This window comes from Pan paniscus, chromosome 19 (genome assembly GCF_029289425.2).
Source record: "Pan paniscus chromosome 19, NHGRI_mPanPan1-v2.0_pri, whole genome shotgun sequence".
Lineage (NCBI taxonomy): Eukaryota > Metazoa > Chordata > Mammalia > Primates > Hominidae > Pan > Pan paniscus.
In genome coordinates, this window is record NC_073268.2 from 55,405,920 (window position 1) to 55,422,103 (window position 16,184).

The following is a 16,184-nucleotide window of genomic DNA, read 5'->3' on the forward strand; positions in this document are numbered from 1 at the left end:
ATAAAACATTTATTTGAACAACAATAAATAAATAGTTTTCTTTGTGTATATTGTTGTTTTTAAAATTTTCAATCGATGCACATTGGCTTATAGTTTTGATGTTTTTATGATCTCCTTAGCGCACAGAAAAGTAGCGCAGGCCCACATGGAATGAACCTCAACCTTGTTGTGTTTACCTGGCTATTTCGTGTCCTAACAAATCATAGAAGAGCAACTCTAAGGTTTCTTAGATAGCATTGTGGCCAAATAGCTTAAAAGGGATTGCATTAAATGATTGTTTTAATACATAGATTACAAGAGCCCAGCTAGCTGATATTTTTAATCATATTGTTCGCTTAGGTTTTATTTTTCTGAAAAAAATGAGATGATCAGCGTCCAAATGCCTCAGTCACGAAATTGTACCACTGGGTACTAATGGGAAATGAATGTTAAATACGTCTGCCAATGGTTAAGCAAGATGCAAATATAATGTTCTCATTAGTATTATGAACCCCCAAAATTTGAGACGAGTCTCAATTAATTTAGAAAGTTTATTTTGCCGAGGTTGAGGACACACATCCGTGACACAGCCTCAGGAAGTCCTGATGACATGTGTCCAAGGTGGTTGGGGCACAGCTTGGTTTTATACATTTTAGGGAGACATGAGACATCAATCAATATATTTAAGAAGTACATTGGTTCACTCTGGAAAGGCAGGACAATTTGAAGCAAAGGGAGGAAGACTGGTAGCGGGGAGAGGGCTTCCAGGTCACAGATAGGTGAGAGACAAACAGTTGCACTCTTTTGAGTTTCTGATTAGCCTTTCCAAAGGAGACAGTCAGATCTGCATTTATCTTAGTGAGCAGAGAGGTAACTTTGAATAGAATGGGAGGCAGGTTTGCCCTAAGCAGTTTCCAGCCTGAATTCTCCTTTTAGCTTAGTGATTTTGGAGGCCCAAGATATTTTCCTTTCACAATACTTACCAGAAAAACAAGGTAATGTATCATTTTACAAGATGGTGCTGAGAGAGTATAAAAAGCAGATGTAGGCTGGGCACTGTAGCTCAAACCTATAATCCCAGCACTTTGGGAGGCCAAGGTGGGTGGACCACCTGAGGTCAGGAGTTCGAGACCAACCTCCAACATGGTGAAACCCCGTCCCTAATAAAAATACAAAAATTAGCTGGGCATGATGGTGTGCGCCTGCAGTCCCAGTTACTTGGGAGGCTGAGGTAGGAGAATTGCTTGAACCTGGGAGGCAAAGGTTGCAGTGAGCTGAGATTGCGCTGCTGCACTCCAACCTGGGCGACAGAGCAAGACTCCATCTCATGGGTGGGGGAAAAAAAATAAATAAAATAAATAAAAGCAGATGTGATGCAAGGGAAGATTTTTGAGGAACTTTTTTTTTAATTTCTGTTTTGTGGGGAAGGGGGTGTTCATTTTTTAGTATTTCTAGATAAGTAGAAAATTTGTTTGTTTTAAAGTTAATGTTAATGTAGTAGTTCCAAAGCATACCTAGTTTCCTTGTGGGGCATTTTTTGCCCAATCATGTTAGATTTACTAAAAGAGATTTAAAAGCATGATTATATCAAGATATGAGTGCTGGGTGCAGAGGCTCACACCTGTAATCCCAGCACTTTGGGAGGCCGAGGCGAGTGGGTCACTTGAGGTCAGGAATTCGAGACCAGCCTGGACAACATGGTGAAACCCTGTCTCTGCTAAAAATACAAAAATTAACCTGGCGTGGTGGCGGGCGCCTATAATCCTAGCTACTCGGGAGGCTGAGGCAGGAGAATCGCTTGAACCCAGGAGGCAGAGGTTGTAGTGAGCCGAGATTGTGCCACTGCACTGCAGCCCAGGTGACAGAGCAAGACACCATCTCAAAAAAAAAAAAAGATACAAAGGCATGTCTCCATAATCACACCTTGGAAGAGTTCTTATACAGCTGTTGTCTACAGAATTTTTAGAGTTACAGAAAGAAGGTGCCTTCTAGAGTTGCTAGGAACTTCAGTATTTCCTATAGGAAAACATCAGCTAATACAAGGAGGAGGAGGTAACATACCATCTAAACTGAGATTTACAAAAAAAGGTAGGGGGTGGGGTGGGTTTCTGGGTGGGGCGGGTTTCTGGGTGGGGCATTACAAAACGGGATATTTAGAAATTTTTAGCTACGATTTTCAAAAGCAAAATGTTAAAAATAGCACTAATATTGGATCTGTTTATACATCTCCTTTATTTGCAAGATTTTAACACTTTGGACTATTCCTACTGTGAAGTGCTATCATACTCAGCATTTTCTCTAACCTCAAGAAAAATGGTTATAATTTTGTATGAAATCACACACCAGAGAAATAATATATTATAACTGGTTGTTGAAACAAGTTTTCTCTACATTCATGACAGTTAGCATTTATTGCATCTCTCACCCCATTATATGAAGTCTAGAGTCTGACTGTTCCCAGACCAAACTGAGAGTCGGGCTGCTATTTATCATGGTCCAGTAATGAGATGCAGATGAACTGGGAAGAGAGGTTTTATTTTCTGCAGCCGGTTACAGGGTTACAAGGAAGGCCTGGAAATTATTACCACACCAATTCAAAATTACAAAGTTTTCCAGAGCTTATATACCTTCTAAGCTATATATCTACATGTAAGTGTGCATTCGTCTATAGACATAAGTGATTAACTTCTTTTAATCTATAACTAAGATCTAAGTCCTGCAGACCTTCCTCTGGAGCTTCAGTAAATTTATTTAATCTAAATGGGTCCAGGTGCTGGGGCGATTACCCTTATCTTGTCTCCTGCTAAATCATAGAGGTTTGGGAGTTCCATTAGACCCCCAATAAACTTATTTGTGGAGGCCTGGGGAGTTTCTTGAGATCCCCAATAAAACTTGTTTAATACCAAACAGGTCCTATTAAGAATTCCTTCATTACTTTGTCATACTTTAAGGCCCAGGGAAGGCCTAGGCAAGATTCTTGGTGGGCTTTTGTTACATTCCAGCCTGTATAAAGGCACTGGCTCTTTCAGCTTTTAATGTTTAACTTAACTACTCAGTCAGTGCCAAAGCAGTTGTTATGGAGGCCTGCGTTAGTGAGACCTGGCCTGCCACATAGCCTTGCCACTTAACACCATTGTAGTGATAATAGATTGCTATGCCTATGTTTTACTGATTTTTACTTATAGGTTTCACATTCTAGATTAACCCTGGGATCCTTTGTCCTATATATCAGAAGTACTTTTTATAGTTTTATTGGCTCCTTATTTTCCAGCCTGTAATCTCAAGTATAATTTAGCAGTAGCCTGTCAATAAGTTATTGCTGAAGAGTGAACTTTGTATTTATTGGACTTTGCCTTTGGTACTGATTTCACTATATTTCTTTTAAAAAATTTTCTAACTCCTCCCCTCTTTAAAGTGGAGGTAGTTGTGAAGAATGTATGGTAAGATTAGAAAAGTCAAGGAAGAAGAAACTATTTCTGTAAGTGTTATACAGTCATCTTTCTTGTTCAGGCTGTGGTGGATAGGCAGCAAATGGTGCTCCTCCTTCCCTTCTGAGTTCAGAACACAGGAGTCAGATACATGGACATCAACACAGTAGCTCTATTGCAGACTCATGATAACTAATGGGAGGATGTGGCTCAGATGTGCAGCCACAGTATTTTATGCCAGATTAGGCACTAACCCACAGAGTTTTAAGTGGAGAAAACAAATGCTTGACACCCATCGCAGGTGCGTGCTGCTTACTGCAGAGATGACAGCAGACCTGAACTCATGTCACTGTGGGCAGACACATCTTTTGAAAGAGACCCTGAGCCAAGCAAGCACACTGTGTGCTTTGCCCAAATTCACCCATTAGGTAGATCTGATATCCTCTCAAGAGGAAGCTATAGGTAGAGAGAGTCCAAGTCCTCATTTGAAACCTGAGGCCAGGAAAATGAAGGTTCTCCTATCATTTATGGCTGGATTTAAGTGATAATTGAAATTAATCCCATGTCTTTGTATGTACAAATTAATGATGAGAAGTTGGACAGGCGTATGGTAGACGGTAAAGAGAAATCTGTTTTGTGTTTTCAGTTTTTCTATAAATAACTCACAACATGGATAATTGACTTGATTGATTTTCCTAAACCACGTCTTATTTGGAGGAGAATGAATAGTTCTTTTAAGGAACAGTTTTCTTAATTTCTGCTTGCTTGGTTCAACTAAAGATTTCCTCCTTCAAGTTTTCTGTTCTGTGGTTTGAAAAATGGGTTCTTTATAAATTGAGTGTCTTGACTGGTACTAGCCAGAAGTTATGATATTAATTGTTCTTTAAATTTGATTCATAACTTACAAATTTGGAGAGCTACTATTTTTTGTCTCATGCTTAAACATTACAGAGCATCATGACAGTTTATAGATGCATTTTCTCTTTTTTGTTGTTGTTGTTGTTTTTGAGACAGAGACTCACTCTGTCTCCCAGGCTGGAGTGCAGTGGCGTGATCTCTGCTCACTGCAACCTCTGCCTGCCAGGTTCAAGCGATTCTCCTGCCTCAGCCTCCTGAGTAGCTGGGACTACAGGTGCACACCACCACGCCTGGCTAATTTTTATATTTTTAGTAGAGACGGGGTTTCACCATATTGTCCAGGCTGGTCTTGAACTCCTAACCTTGTGATCCACCCAATTCGGCCTCCCAAAGTGCTGAGATGACAGGCGTGAGCCACCACACCTGGACTGTCTGAGTTATTTTTTTATTTTTATTATTATTATTTTTTTTTGATGTGGAGTCTGACTCTGTCACCCAGGCTGGAGTGCAGTGGCACCATCTCGGCTCACTGCAAGCTCCGCCTCCTGGGTTCACGCCATTCTCCTGCCTCAGCCTCCTGGGGAGCTGGGACTACAGGCGCCCGCCACCATGCCCGGCTAATTTTGTGTATTTTTAGTAGAGACGGGGTTTCATTGTGTTAGCCAGGATGGTCTTGATCTTCTGACCTTGTGATCCTCCCGCCTCGGCCTCCCAAAGTGCTGGGATTACAGGTGTGAGCCACCGCGCCCAGCCTATTTCTAAAAACCTGTATTTCTTTTCTGAATATGAAGGAAGGTGCTGGCATAGAATAACTCCAGGCTCAGTGAAAGATCTGAAGCCCACTCCTACCTTGTAACTAATTGGTTTTGTAACCTCAGGCAAGCTGCAGTCTCTCTGAGCCTGTTTTGTTTCTTATGTAAAATTAAGGACTTTGACTAAATCAGTGACATTCATAGTTTAAGTAAATCTCTTTTTTTTTTAAGAATGGAACTTTTTTAAATTGCATAAAACCACATTATAGAAAACAGAAGTAGTGCTGCCTGACTAAAGGAAGGATCAGTGCTCTGAAGCTGTGACTTTCTTATCCCTTAATCCTTCAGCATCCTCTGTGGAACCTTAGATTTCTGTGGGACATAGCTTGAAAAGGATCATTTCTTGAATTATTACTTTTATAAGGCCTGGATGGTAATGCTGTTGTCATGCTACCTACTCTATAAAGCCTATCTATAATGTTTTTGTCACAGAAATGTTATGGAAAGGAGTCTCAAAATATTGGTAAACCTGTTAGTAAAACAAAAAAATTGACTTGACACCTAAAATTTGTAAAGGCATTAGATATCATTATCTTTATCACCACAAACTATCTCAGACCCTGTTCTAAGCATTTAGTGAGAGAATACCTATTCTAAAAAAAAACTAAATAAGAGCACTCTAGATAGGGACACTGGTAATAAGTTTGAAATATTCCCACACCTTTCATAATTAAGTAGATAACTATAACTTGTCAGATGCCTAAAAAATGGGTACTAATTTCTGAAAAGAAATCAAAGTTGCAGTTAAATAACTCTAAATTGTTTTCCTAGTTTTTAATTCTAGACACTCATGAATCAAAGAAACTAAGATTGAAAACTGGCTCTAACCTGTATTTATCCTTGTTTTTATGTCAATTTTCTGAAATCTTTGTGTCCGTATGAATGAAGAAATGTTAATCATAATAGCATAATATTTTTAATCTTTTGCCAGTGGAACTTTCACATGGCATCACAACAATACTGCTTTCTTCAAGTATGTATTAAAGATTCTGTGCTGAATTAATAGCAAAGAACATACTTTGAAATTATTATTTTCTAAAAGTGGAGAATGGGGAGTTCATTTTAAGGAACTATTCATTAAAGTGAAAAACTGGTTAGACCTTGATAAAGGGCAGAGTTTTGATAAGAATGGGAAAGTAATGCATTCATTGCAGAATATGACTTGAATTGTGTAACCTCTGTACTAATAAGGGAAAACATCACATTTTTGAAACAACATAGATCCAACAGACCAATATTAATTGTACTTTTGTGAGATTAATCTAAACAGCATAACACATATATGTTCTCCATTATCTAAACTTAAAATACGTAGGAATTTATATGATATTTTTAATTTAAGCAATCTTCAAGTTAGGTCTAGTCTGTAAAAGTATTATTTAAAGGCCGCATTTTGTAATTAATGCTCCTTACCATGATAATGTCTCTTCTTAAACGTTATAAATAATATTTGACTTATTTCAGATGCAGCAGAAGTTGCAAAATGATCTAACTGCAGAAGTAGCAGGTATGTTACCAAAATTTATGAATTAAATTTAGATTAAGTAATATATATCTGAAATAAACTGCAAACAACATCCCTTTCCGTTCTTGGGCTAGTAGATACTACATTAAATATTCTTTCATATACATCTAATGAAAGATGTGAAAACTTGAACATGTATAATGAAGAGCATACGTATGCCTCATGAATTCATCACGTTCCATAGCTTGAAAAAAATAGCTCAAGAAGTCTGGCTCTACTCTTCACTTCTGCCATCCCTATGGAATTGTCAGCCAGCACACAGAAACGGTTCTCAGAAAACAGAAGCATCATCAACTTCTCAGGGTTATGGTAGTGATTTTTAAGGCCAAAACATCCCAGTCTCATCTAGTAACCTATTCAAGCAGTTACAGTTTATAAGCAGTCGCTTGAGAGGTAACACTTTAAATCTCCAGTCATTTACAGTGTCATTGGTTTACTTTTGCCCTCAGAAAAAGTTCCAAATTCCTTAACATGTAATATAAACACCCACATTCATTTGGTTCTTGTCAAGTTACTCAGGCTTATCTCTCACCACTTACTTTACTCTGCCCCTTTGCTCTAGGATCCAGCCAAACTGGACTGCACAGAATTCCACAGTGCTCATCCTTCTCCTCCAGCTCTTTGCACTTGCTTCTTTGCTCTATCTGCCAACCTTTTTTTCTCATCCTTCAGGTATCCACTAACCATGCCTCCACCGAAAAGCCTACAATATCGAGACAAAACTGGGATAGGTGTCCCTCTTGCATTCCAATAGTGCCCTGTTTTATACCTGTCAGGGTATCTATGACTTGGTATGGAAATTGCCTATTTGTCTGCTTTTTCAGGTTATAGCATATGATTGCTGAGGGGTGGACCGTATCATCTTCATCTTGTAACTCCAGGGCATAGTCTAGTACCTTAGCATGTGGTTGTTGAATAAATGAATGAAGAATGAGAAAACCAGAAGCTGTGATACACAACCACAATGATCATTTAGTGTGCAACTATGGGCAGATTCTTATCTAATAATAAGTTAGCATTGTAGTCATACATACTTTTCATTCTTGTTAACACTGAAAAAGCTCTCAACTCTTTTTTACTGATTTGCACTTAGTTAACTATGAAATATATAGAATATAATTCTTTGGCCAGGCATGTTGGCTCACGTTTGTAGTCCCAGCACTTTGGGAGCCTGAGGCAGGCAGATCACTGGAGCCCAGGAGTTTGAGAGCAGCCTGTGCCAACATGACGAAACCCTGCCCCTATAAAAAATACAAAAGCTTGCCAGGCACAGTGGCTCATGCCTGCAGTTCCAAGTACTTGGGGCTGAGGCAGGAGAATTGCTTAAGCCTGGGAGGACGAGACTGCAGTGACCTGTGATCACACCACGGCACTCCAGCATAGGTGAAAGAGTGAGCCCCTATCTTAAAATAATAATAATAATAATAATATAATTCTTGCTTTTGTTTTCAGCTGCTACTAAATATGAACCTGGATCCTATATAGCTTCTCCTCTAGGATTTACACACAAGGAAAATCTGAATCAAGATCCAGTTTTGGAAGTAACAAAAGAATATGCACAGATTTTAAGAAGAAAATACATACTCTGAAAGATAAGGCAATTTTATTTGGGCTATTCACATGATATTTTGTTTCCCATTAAATATATGATGTGAACATTTTTACTAAAGGGAAATATTCTATATTGTACATGTCTGATGAAAATTTATATAGTATTTTAAATACTGTTTCTTGGCCTCTTCAGCTAACTTTTAAGTGGATTTTGCAAATGAAAACCAGTATTACTGAGTTTTACATACTCGAACTGCCCAAATGTTAGCTGTTTAAACAGCCAAATAATCAAGTTGCCATTAATAATTTAGTGGAGCCAATTGATGGCTTGTTTGTATTTTATAATTTTATCTTTATACATAGTGATAGATTTAAGTTTAGATAGACATCATTTTGGTATACTGGTACTGTGGTCATTGTCAATGTTTGGATGTATTACAATTGTTATAGTGCAATCAAACTTAGATAATTTTAATTTTAAGCACTGATTTATTTAGATCTTTCCTTGTGGAAAAATAAGGTTTGCCTAAGGCTTTTTGCTTTTTTATTTATTGTTTCATTTCTTTATTAGATTAACTTTTGGGAAACAGTCTTAAAATTGGAGAAAATTTCCACATTTTAGGAAAAACAACTTTCCCCCTGTGGGCCATTTGAGAGTAAATTGCTGACATTATGCCATCACATCTGGTATGTGGGTATTCCCACAAGTCAGGACATTTTATATAACTACTTCATAATCACAAAGTTAACATCAATACATTTGATCATTTCATTCTCAGTTTCTTTTCAAGTTTTCTTAATTGTCTATAATGTTCTTTGTAGCAGAAGGATCCCATTCAGGTCCATGAATTTCATTTAGTTGTCATGACTCTTTCAGTCTGGAACAGTTCCTCAGTTTTTCTTTGACCTTTATGACCTTAAATCTTTTGAAGAGTAAAGTCCAATAATACAGAATGTCCCTCCATTGGATTTCTCTGAATTTTTTTTATGATAAGATTTAGATGATAATTTTTTTTTTGGCAAGAGTATCACAGAAGTTATCCCATGATCTTCTCACTGCATTCTATCAGGTGACCTGCAATTATTATTATTTTTTATTTTCATCTTTTAAGTTCAGGGGTACATGTGCAGGATGTGCAGGATGTCCAGGTTTGTTACATAGGTAAATATGTGCCATGGTGGTTTGCTGCACAGATCATCCCATCACCTAGGTATTAATAATAGCCCAGCATCCATTAGCTGTTCTTCACGATGCTCTCCCTTCTCTCACCCGCCACCATCCCACATGCCCCTGTGTGTGTTGTTCCCCGCCATGTGTCCATGTGTTCTCATTATTCAGCTCCCACTTGTAAGTGAGAGCATGCGGTATTTCATTTTCTATTTCTGCGTTGGTTTGCTGAGGATAATGTTCTGCAGCTCCACCCATGTCCCTGCAAAGGACATGTCTCATTCCTTTTCATGGCTGCATAGTATTCCATGGTGTATATGTACCACATTTTCTTTATCCAGTTTATCATTGATGGGCTTTTAGGTTGATTCTTTGTCTTTGCTATTGTGAATAGTGCTGCAATGAACATACGTGTGCATGTATCTTTATACTAGAATTAGTTATATTCCTTTGGGTATATACCAAGTAATGGGATTGCTGGGTTAAATGGTATTTCAGGTTCTAGATCTTTGAGGAATCACCACACTGTCTTCCACACTGGTTGAACTAATTTACACTCCTATCAACGGTGTAAAAGCATTCCTGTTTCTCCATAATCTTGCCAGCATCTTTTCATTTTTTTGAATTATAGCCATTCTGACTGTTGTGAGATGGTGTCTCATTGTGGTTTTGATTTGCATTTCTCAGATGATCAGTGATGTTGAGGGTTTTTTGTTTGTTGGCTGCATGTATGCCTTCTTTTGAAAAGTGTCTGTTTGTGTCCTTTGACCACTTTCTAATGGGGTTGAGTTTTTTTTTTCTTGTAAATTTGTTTAAGTTCCTTGTAGATGCTGGATATTAGACCTTTGTCAGATGGATAGAGTGCAAAAATTTTCTCCCATTCTGTAGGTTGTCGGTTTACTCTGTTGATAGGTTCTTAATGCTGTGCAGAAGCTCTTTAGTTTAATTAGATCCCATTTGTCAATTTTGGCTTTTGTTGCAATTGCTTTTGGCATCTTCGTCATGAAATCTTTGCCCTTGCCTGTGTCCTGAATGGCATTGCCTAGGTTTTCTTCCAGGATTTTTATAGTTTTGGGTTGTAGATTTAAGTCTTTAATCCATCTTGAGTTAACTTTTGTATATGGGTTAAGGAAGGGGTCCAGTTTCAATTTGCTGCATATGGCTAGCCAGTTCTCCCAGCACCATTTATTAAATAGGGAATCTTTTCCCCATTGCTTCCTTTTATCAGGTTTGTCAAAGATCACATGGTTGTAGGTGTGTGGTCTTATTTCTGGGTTCTCTATTCTGTTCCATTCGTCTATGTGTCAGTTCTTGTACCAGCACCATGCTGTTTTGGTTACTGTAGTCTTGTAGTATATTTTGAAGCTGGGTAGCATGATGCTTCTAGCTTTGCTCTTCTTGCTTAGGATTGTCTTGGCTATTTGGGCTCTTTTTTGGTTCCATATGAATTTTAAAATAGCTTTTTCTAGGTCTGTAAAGAATGTCAATAGTAGTTTAATGGGCCTAGCATTTAATTTACAGATTGCCTTGGGCAGTGTGGTCATTTTCACGATATTGATCCTTCCTGTCTGTGAGCATATGTTTTTCCATTTGTTTGTGTCATCTCTGATTTCTTTGAATAATGGTTTATAGTTATCCTTGAAAAGGTCCTTCACTTTTCTTGTTAGCTGTATTCCTAGGTATTATACTCTTCTTGTGGCAATTGTGAATGGGAGTTAATTCATGATTTTTCTCTCGGCTTGCCTGTTGTTGGTGTATAGGAATGCTAGTGACTTTTGCACATTGATTTTGTATCCTGAGACTTTGTTGAAGTTGCTTATGAGCTAAGAAGTTTTTGAGCTGAGATGATGGAGTTTTCTAGATATAGGATCATATCATCTGCAAACAAAGATAGTTTGACTTCCTGTCTTCCTATTTGAATAGCTTTTCTTTCTTTCTCTTGCCTGATTGCCTTGGTGAGAATTTCTAATACTGTGTTGAATAGGAGTGGTGAGAGAGGACATCTTTGTCTTGTGTCAGTTTTCAAGGGAACGCTTCCAGGTTTTCAGGTACTCAGGCAACAAATAGCGTTACGAATAGAATAGTACCTCACATCTCAATGCTAATGTTGAACGTAAATGGCCTAAATGCTCCACTTAAAAGATATAGAATGGCAGAATGGGTAAGAATTCACCAACCAAGTTGCTGCTGTCTTCAGGAGACTCACCTAACACATACGGACTCACATAAACTTAAGGCAAAGGGTTGGAAAAAGACACTTCATCTAAATGGACACATCAAAAGCGAGCAGGAGTAGTTGTTCTTATATCAGACAAAACGGACTTTAAGACAACAGCAGTTTTAAAAAGACAAAGAGGGACATTATATAATGATAAAAGGACTAGTTCAACAGGAAAATATCACAGTCCTAAATATATATGCACCTAATACTGGAGATCCCAAATTTATAAAACAATTACTACTAGACATAAGAAATGAGGTAGTTGGCAACACAATAATAGTGGGGGATGTTAATACTCCGCTGGCAGCACTAGGCAGATCACCAAGACAGAAAGTCAACAAAGAAACAATGGACTTAAACTATACCCTAGAACAAATGGATTTAACAGATGCTTACAGAACATTCTACCCAACAAGCATAGAATATACATTGTATACATCAGAACACGGGACATTCTCCAAAATAGACCATATGATAGGGCACAAAACAAGTCTCAGTAAATTTAAGAAAATCAGAATTATATCAAGTACTCTCTCAGACCACAGTGGAATAAAATTGGAAATTAATTCCAAAAGGAACACTCAAAAGCATGCAAATACATGGTAATTAAATAACCTACTCCTGAATGATTGTTGGGTCAACAATGATATCAAGAGGGAAATTTAAAAATTCTTTGAACTGAACAAGAATAGTGACACAACCTATCAAAAACTCTGGGATACAGCAAAAGTGGAGCTAAGAAGAAAATTCATAGCATTAAATGCCTGTATCAAAAAATCTGAAAGAGCACAAATAAACAATCTAAGGTCACACCTCACAGAATTGGAGAAACTAGAACAGTCCAAATCCAAACCCAGCAGAAGAAAAGAAATAACAAAATCAGAACAAAACTAAATGAAATTGAAACAAAAAAATACAACAGATAAATGAAACAAAAAGCTGGTTCTTTGAAAAGATAAATAAAATTGATAAGCATTAGCAAGATTAATCAAGAAAAGAAGAGAGAAGATCCAAATAAGCTCTATTAGAAATGAAATGGGAGATATTACCACTGATACCACAGAAATACAAAAGATTATTCAAGACTACTATGAACATCTTCACATCCATAAACTAGAAAACCTACAGGAGATTGATAAATTCCTGGAAATATACAACCCTCCTGGATTAAATTAGGAAGATATAGAAACTCTGAACAGACCAATCAGAAGCAGCAAGATTGAAAATGGTAATTTAAAAATTGCCAACAACAAAAAAGTCCAGGACCAGATGGATTCACACCTGAATTCTATCAGACATTCAAAGAATTGGTACCCATCCTATTAACACTATTTCACAGGATAGAGAAAGAGAAATCTTCCCTAAATCATTTGATGAAACCAAAATCACCATGATATGGTTTGGCTCTGTGTCCCCACCCAAATCTCATCTTTTAGCTCCCATAATTCCCACATGTTGTGAGAAGGACCCAGTAGGAGATGATTGAATCATGAGGGCGGGTCTTTTCCATGCTGTTCTCATGACAGTGAGTGAGTGTCACAAGATCTGATGGTTTTAAAAACAGGACTTTCTCTACACAAGCTCTTTCTTTTTGCCTGCTGCCATCCACGTAGGATGTGACTTGCTCTTCCTTGACTCCACCATGACTTTGAGGCCTCCCCAAATATGTGGAACTGTAAGTCAAATAAACCTCTTTCTTTTGTAAATTGCCCAGTCTCAGGTATGTCTTTATCAGCATTGTGAAAATGGACTAAAACACACCCTAATACTGAAACAGACTAATAGACACCCTAATACCAAAAGCAAGGAAGGACATAATGAGAAAAGAAAGCTACAGACCAACATCCCTGATGAACAGAGATGCAGTAATCCTCAAAAAAATACTAGCTAGCTGAATCTAACAACATATCAAAAAGATAATCCATCATGATCAAGTGGGTTTCATACCAGGGATGCAGGGATGGTTTAACATCTACAAGTCAATAAATGCAATACACTACATAAACAGAATTAAAAAACAAAAGTCACATGATCATCTCAATAGATGCAGAAAAACCATTTGAGAAAATCCAGCATCCTGATTTTATTAAGACCCTCAGCAAAATCAGCATAGAAGGGACATACATTAAGGTAATAAAAGCCATGTGTGACAAACCCATAGCCAGCATTATACTGAACAGGGAAAAGTTGAAAGCATTCCTCCTGAAAACTGGAAGAAGACAAGATTGTCCACTTTCTCCACTTCTATTCAACATGGTACTGGAAGTTCTAGCCAGAGCAATCAGACAAGAGAAAGAAATCAAGGGCATCCAAAGTGGTAAAGAAGAAGTCTGCCTATTGCTGTTTCCCAATGATATGATTGTATACCTAGAAAACCCTAAAGACTCATCCAAAAAGCTTCTAGAACTGGTAAATGCATTCAGCAAAGTTTCAGGATACAGAGTTACACACAAGTGTGCACAAATCCGTAGCTGTGCTATACACCTTCAGTGACCAAGCCAAGAATCAAATCAATAACTCAACCCTTTTTACAATAGCTACAAATAATAATAATAACAATAAAATACTTAGGAATATTCCTAACCAAGGAGGTGAAAGATCTCTGCGTGGAAAACTACAAAACACTACTGAAAGAAATCACAGATGAGACAAACAAATGGCAGCACATCCCATGCTCATGGATGGGTAGAATCAATATTGTGAAAATGACCATACTGCCAAAAGCAATCTACAAAGTTAATCCAATTCCCATCAAAATACCACCATCATTCTTTAGAAAATGATGAAAAATAATCCCAAAATTCATATGGAACCAAAAAAGAGCCTACATAGCCAAAGGAAGACTAACCAAAAAGAATAAATCTGGTGACATCACATTACCTAACTTCAAACTATTCTGTAACACCATAGTCACTAAAACAGCATGATACTGGTATAAAAATAGGCACATAGACCAATGGAACAGAATAGAGAACCCAGAATTAAAGCCAAATACTTACAGCCAGCTGATCTTCAACAAAGTGAGGAAAGGACACCCTATTCAACAAATAGTGCTGGGATAATTGGCTAGCCACATTTAGGAGAATGAAACTGGATCCTTATCTCTCACCTTATACAAAAATCAACTCAAGATGGATCAAGAACTTAAGACCTGAAGCCTTAAAAATTCTAGAAGATAACATTGGAAAAACCCTTCTAGACATTGGCTTAGGCAAAGACTTCATGACCAAGAAGCTCAAAACAAATGCAACAAAAACAAAAGATAAATAGATGGGACTTAACTAAACTAAAAAGCTTTTGCACAGCAAAAGAAATAATTAGCAGAGTTAACAGACAACACACAGAGTGGGAGAAAATCTTCACAACCTACACATCCAACAAAGGACTAATATTCAGAATCTACAAAGAACTCAAATCAGTAAGAAAGAAACCAATCCCATAAAAAAGTGGGCTAAGGACACGAATAGACGATTCTCAAAAGAAAATATACAAATGGCCAACAAGCATATGGAAAAATGCTCAACATCACTAATGATCAGGGATATGCAAATCAAAACCACAACGTGATATCACCTCATTCCTGTAAGAATGGCAATATTAAAAAAATTAAAAAATAATAGATGTCGGCATGGATGTGGTGGAAAGGGAACACTTTTATAGTGTTGATGCTAATGTAAACTAGTACAACCACTATGGAAAACGGTGTGGAGATTGCTTAAAGAACTAAAAGTAGATCTACCATTTGATCCAACAACCCCATTCCTCAGTATCTACCCAGAGGAAAAGAAGTCATTATACAAAAAAGATACTTGTACACACGTTTATAGCAGCAAAATTCATAATTGTGAAAATATGGAACCAGCCCAAATGCCCATCAATCAATGAGTGGATAAAGAAAATGTGATATGTACACACACACCCCATGGAATACTACTCAGCCATAAAAAGGAGCAAACTGGATGGAATTGGAGACCATTCTTCTAATTGCAGCAACCTGGATGGAATTGGAGACCATTCTTCTAAGTGAAGTAGCTCAAGAATGGAAAACCAAACATCATATGTTCTCATATGTGGGAACTAAGCTATGAGAATGTAAAGGCATAAGAATGATACAGTGGACTTTGGGGACTCAGGGGAAATGGTGGGAAGGGAGTGAGAAATAAAAGACTACACATTGAGTACAGTGTACACTGCTTGGGTGAGGGATGCACCAAAATCTCAAAAATCACCACTAAAGAACTTATTTATATAACCAAACACCACCTGTTCCTTAAAAACCTATTGAAATAAAAAGTAAATTTAAAAAAACCTCCTGGATTCATTGATTTTTTTGAAGGTTTTTTTGTGTGTCTATTTCAGTTCAGCTCTGATCTTGGTTATTTCTTGTCTTCTGCTAGCTTGGGAGTTTGTTTCCTCTTGGTTCTCTAGTCCTTTTAGTTGTAATATTAGGTTGTTAACTTGAGATCTTTCTCTCTTTTTGATGTGGGCATTTAGTGCTATAAATTTTCCTCTTAACACTGCTTTAGCTGAGTCCTGGAGATTCTGTTATGTTGTCTCTTTGTTCTAATTAGTTTTAAAACACTTCTTGATCTCTGCCATAATTTTATTATTTACCCCAAAGTCATTCAGGAGCAGATTGTTC

General features: G+C 37.5%; 1 protein-coding gene across 5 annotated transcripts in view; it reads left to right on the forward strand.

Annotated features, from left to right (window-relative positions):
* LOC100983898 (coiled-coil domain-containing protein 144A) overlaps positions 1 to 15,027 on the forward strand; it is a 97,271-nt gene extending 82,244 nt beyond the window's left edge. For 3 of the 5 annotated variants that reach the window (XM_055101215.2, XM_055101217.2, XM_055101216.2), the window contains 2 exons: positions 6,542 to 6,584; positions 8,055 to 15,027. In XM_055101215.2, coding sequence (XP_054957190.2) covers positions 6,542 to 6,584; positions 8,055 to 8,191 — 180 coding nt within the window. In that variant the 3' untranslated portion in view covers positions 8,192 to 15,027. Of the gene's footprint in view, positions 1 to 6,541; positions 6,585 to 7,164; positions 7,275 to 8,054 lie in introns of all 5 variants that reach the window. The other 2 variants (XM_063599210.1, XM_063599211.1) reach the window with 1 other exon arrangement.
* Positions 15,028 to 16,184: the final 1,157 nt, after the last annotated feature.